This window comes from Lampris incognitus, chromosome 1 (genome assembly GCF_029633865.1).
Source record: "Lampris incognitus isolate fLamInc1 chromosome 1, fLamInc1.hap2, whole genome shotgun sequence".
Lineage (NCBI taxonomy): Eukaryota > Metazoa > Chordata > Actinopteri > Lampriformes > Lampridae > Lampris > Lampris incognitus.
In genome coordinates, this window is record NC_079211.1 from 123,749,223 (window position 1) to 123,753,096 (window position 3,874).

The 3,874-nt window shown below is 47.7% G+C and overlaps 1 protein-coding gene across 1 annotated transcript; it reads right to left on the reverse strand.

The window, feature by feature from the left end:
* On the reverse strand, window positions 1-3,384 carry LOC130112129 (uncharacterized protein K02A2.6-like; the record flags this gene model as incomplete). The annotated part of the gene is made up of 3 exons (XM_056279424.1): window positions 3,268-3,384; window positions 762-2,057; window positions 1-522 (listed from the first exon to the last, which is right to left on the reverse strand). Coding segments are annotated over exons 1-3 (1,935 nt in total), but the record flags the coding sequence as incomplete, so codon positions are not given.
* Window positions 3,385-3,874: the final 490 nt, after the last annotated feature.

A 3,874-nucleotide genomic window follows, 5' to 3' on the forward strand; every position in this document is an offset into this window, starting at 1 on the left:
AGTCTGTACAAAGCGCTCGGCCAGGCCGTTCGTAGCAGGGTGATATGGCGCTGAGCGAATGTGCTTGACTCCACTGGCTTTCAGGAATGTGGCGAATTCCTCAGAACAGAACTGGGGTCCATTGTCGCTTACGAGAATGTGAGGAAGGCCGTGGCGACTGAAAAGGCCCCTCAGTACTGTGATGGTCTTGCTTGCTGTGGTGCTATCCATGATTTGCACCTCGGGCCATTTAGAATGAGCATCTACTACCACAAGATACATGTGTCCTTCAAATGGACCAGCAAAGTCCACGTGAATCCTTTCCCAAGGACTGGAAGGCCACATCCATGGATGTAGAGGGGCAAGACTCGGTTCTCTCTGACTACGCTGGCATGAGTGGCAGGAATTGGCCTGGAGCTCGATCTGAGAGTCAATACCTGGCCACCAGACATACGACTGTGCCAAGCTTTTCATCCTCACTACCCCTGGGTGTGCTGTATGTAGCTTGTTGAGCACCCGGGGCCGTAGCTTGGGTGGCACTACCACTCGTGTGCCCCTACCACTCGTGTGCCCCACATGAGGCATCCCTGTTGGATTGTGAGGTCATTTTGACGAGTCAGGAAAACAGACAGTTCAGTATCTGTGTTTTTCGTGTTTGGAAAATGTCCAGTAGTGACCATCTCTAGTACGCGAGACAGTGTAGGGTCAGATCTAGTGTTGTTTCGGATATCAGTGGTACTGATTGGTAGTGTGTCTAACTGTGACATGTAAAACACACCTACGGTGTCTATCTTGTCATCGTGAGTGTCCGGAAGTGGCAACCTTGACAGTCCATCTGCATTAGTATGTTGTGAAGCCTTACGATACTCTATAGTGTAATCATGCGCTGACAAGAGGAGCGCCCAGTGCTGCATGCGGGCTGCAGCCATCGACAGCGTACTCCTCACTGGACTGAGAATGGAGGTCAGCGGGCGATGGTCTGTGAGAAGAGTGAACTTGTTACCATAGAGATACTGGTGAAACTTACGTATGCCAAAGACTATCCCCAGCGCCTCTCGCTCAATCTGGGCGTAGTTCTGCTCTGCTTTGCTGAGTGTTCTTGACGCATAAGCGATAGGTTTCTCTACACCATCAGGCATGACGTGAGAGAGTACAGCCCCTACCCCATAGGGTGAAGCGTCACAGGCTAGACGGAGGGACAGCTCAGGGTTGTAGTGGGTTAGCACCTTCTGAGATACCATGAGCTCTTTCACTTTTCGGAACGCTGCCTCACAAGCTGTAGTCCACTGCCATTTCTTCCCTTTGTGCAGCAGTGCGTTCAGTGGTTGCAGGATGGTTGCCAGGTCCGGGATGAAACGTCCATAGTAGTTTATCATTCCGAGGAGCGAGCGTAGTTGGCTAACGTTGGTGGGTGCCGGTGCCTCCACAACAGCGCGTTCCTTCTCTGGCGACTTGTGGAGCCCGGCAGCATCGATGATATGACCTAGATACTCTACTGACTCCTGGAAAAACATGCACTTATCCTTTTTGACATGGAGACCATACTCCTCCAGTCTCGTGAGAACGTCGTCCAGGGCTTTCAGGTGGATCTCTTCATCTGGCCCACTAACCAGAATGTCATCGAGATAACAGTGCGTGAATGGCAATCCAACGAGCACTTGATCCATAGCCTTCTGGAACAACGCTGGTGCCGACGCAATACCGAAGGGCAAGCGGTTGTAGCAGAAAAGTCCTTTTTGTGTGGAAATAGTCAGTAGCTTCCTCGACTCCTCCACTACTTCCATCTGTAGGTATGCGTTTGAAAAGTCCAGTTTACTGAAGCGTTGACCTCCAGCTAGCGATGCAAAGAGATCCTCAATGCGTGGAATAGGATACTTGTCCACACAGAGTGCTTGGTTGAGGGTTACTTTGAAATCACCACAAAGTCTCACCGTGCCATCCTTCTTGTTGACAGGAACTACGGGTGTGGCCCAGTCACTATGCTCCACTGGTGAGATCACGCCAAGGTCAGTGAGGCGGGTCAGTTCAGCCTCTACTTTGGATCTCAGAGCATAGGGCACATTACGTGGTGGGCAGAATTTGGGTATGCTATCAGGTTTAAGAGTCACTCTCGACTTAATGTCTTTCATTGAACCCAACCCATTCGAGAACACAGCAGAATGCCGCTTTAGTACAGCATCTAAACTGTATTTCTTTTCAAGTTGTACACCATACAGTTTTTAAGTCTTTCCAGTTAAGCTTAATAGCTCTCAGCCACTCTCTACCAAATAGTGGAGCTGCATTCACTTTTACAACATACAATGGTAACTCAGCTGTTTGCTTATTCAGGTTTACTTTCACATTAATAACCCCTTCTGGGAACAAAGGTTCACCTGTATACGTATACAGGTGCAATGGCACCTTTTTCATTGTACTTTTATACTGTTCCCATGAAATTAAAGATACAGCAGCCCCTGCGTCTAATTCCATTTCAATTTTCTTACCATTTATTTCAGGTAACACAGATATACGTGAATATTTACCCTTACGAAACAGTGCATAACATGGCAATTTGTTATCATTGTCAGATTTAGTCCCTTCACTTGTACTTTCATTGTCACTGGCCTCCACACAATGCACTTTCTTCTTCTTGTCTCTCCCACTGTTTTTGGATGTGTTGCTTTTGCCTTTAAACTCCGGTTTCCCTTCTCTGTATTTCCTCTCTCTGCCATAGTCATTCTTGGGTTTACTTGTACACATGCGACCAATGTGGCCTTTCCTGCCGCATTGATGGCAGTCTCTATCTTTATACCAACAGTTATCATCACTATGATTTGTCTTTCCACACCGCCTGCATTTGGCATGGGATGTTTGAGAGAGAACGGCATTTACCTTTAACGAGCCGCTCAACTGTTGTGCGTCACGCGCCACTGTTTCTGCTGAAACTGCATAAGTGACCGCTTTCTGAAAGGTCAAATTGTCCTCGGTCAACAGGCGCTTCTGAACCGTTTCACTTTTCAGTCCACAAACAAACCTGTCCCGTAGTGCATCCCCTAAGTAGCCACCAAACTCACAATGCTCGGAAAGTCCTTTAAGCACAGCAACATACTGAGCCATCGACTCACCGTCCTCCTGATTCCTCTTGTGGAAACGGAATCTCTCTGCTATCACTATCGGTTTGGGGGCGAAATGTCCTTTCAACACCTTTACAATGTCACCATACGTCTTCTCCCCAGGCTTATCTGGAGCAATCAGACTGCGCAATAATCCGTAGGTCTTTGGCCCTATCACACTCAATAGAACCGGCACCTTCTTAGCATCCCTGATCTCATTAGCCAGGATATAATTCTGAAAACGCTCAATATACGTTGCCCTTTGGTCACCGGATTCCTCAAATGGTTTCATACCGCCAATAATTCCCGCCATGATGCGTCCTTCTGGTTCCTTTTCCCTTTCTTCTCCGCCGCCACTGCTCCTCATCAGCTAGCAAGTTTAGTCAGTTGGCTAGCGCCATGCTAGCATTAGCTAAAACTGCGTGGATGACTTCGTCCAAACAAGTAGAAAACTTCCCTTTTCACGGCTATTTGGTGCTTAAAAGTTTCTACTCCACATCTCGTCGCCAATTTATATTATGTGGCTGGCTAATAACACTATGGTGTAAACAATTTCACACACGATACAGGGACCACAACGCACACACGGCTGTTCATTTCCATGCTTTACTTGGAACTCTTCTTCTGTTGGTTACAACCCAGACAACAGCAATATAGAATACAGGTGCCACCTAGTGGTCACTGGTAGAATAGCCTCATCCGTACATAACAGAGGTATGCACTGGAGAGAAGAAGAATGAAAGTCAGTAGGAGCAAGATGGAATACCTATACGTGAATGAGAGGGAGGACAGTGGAATGGTTA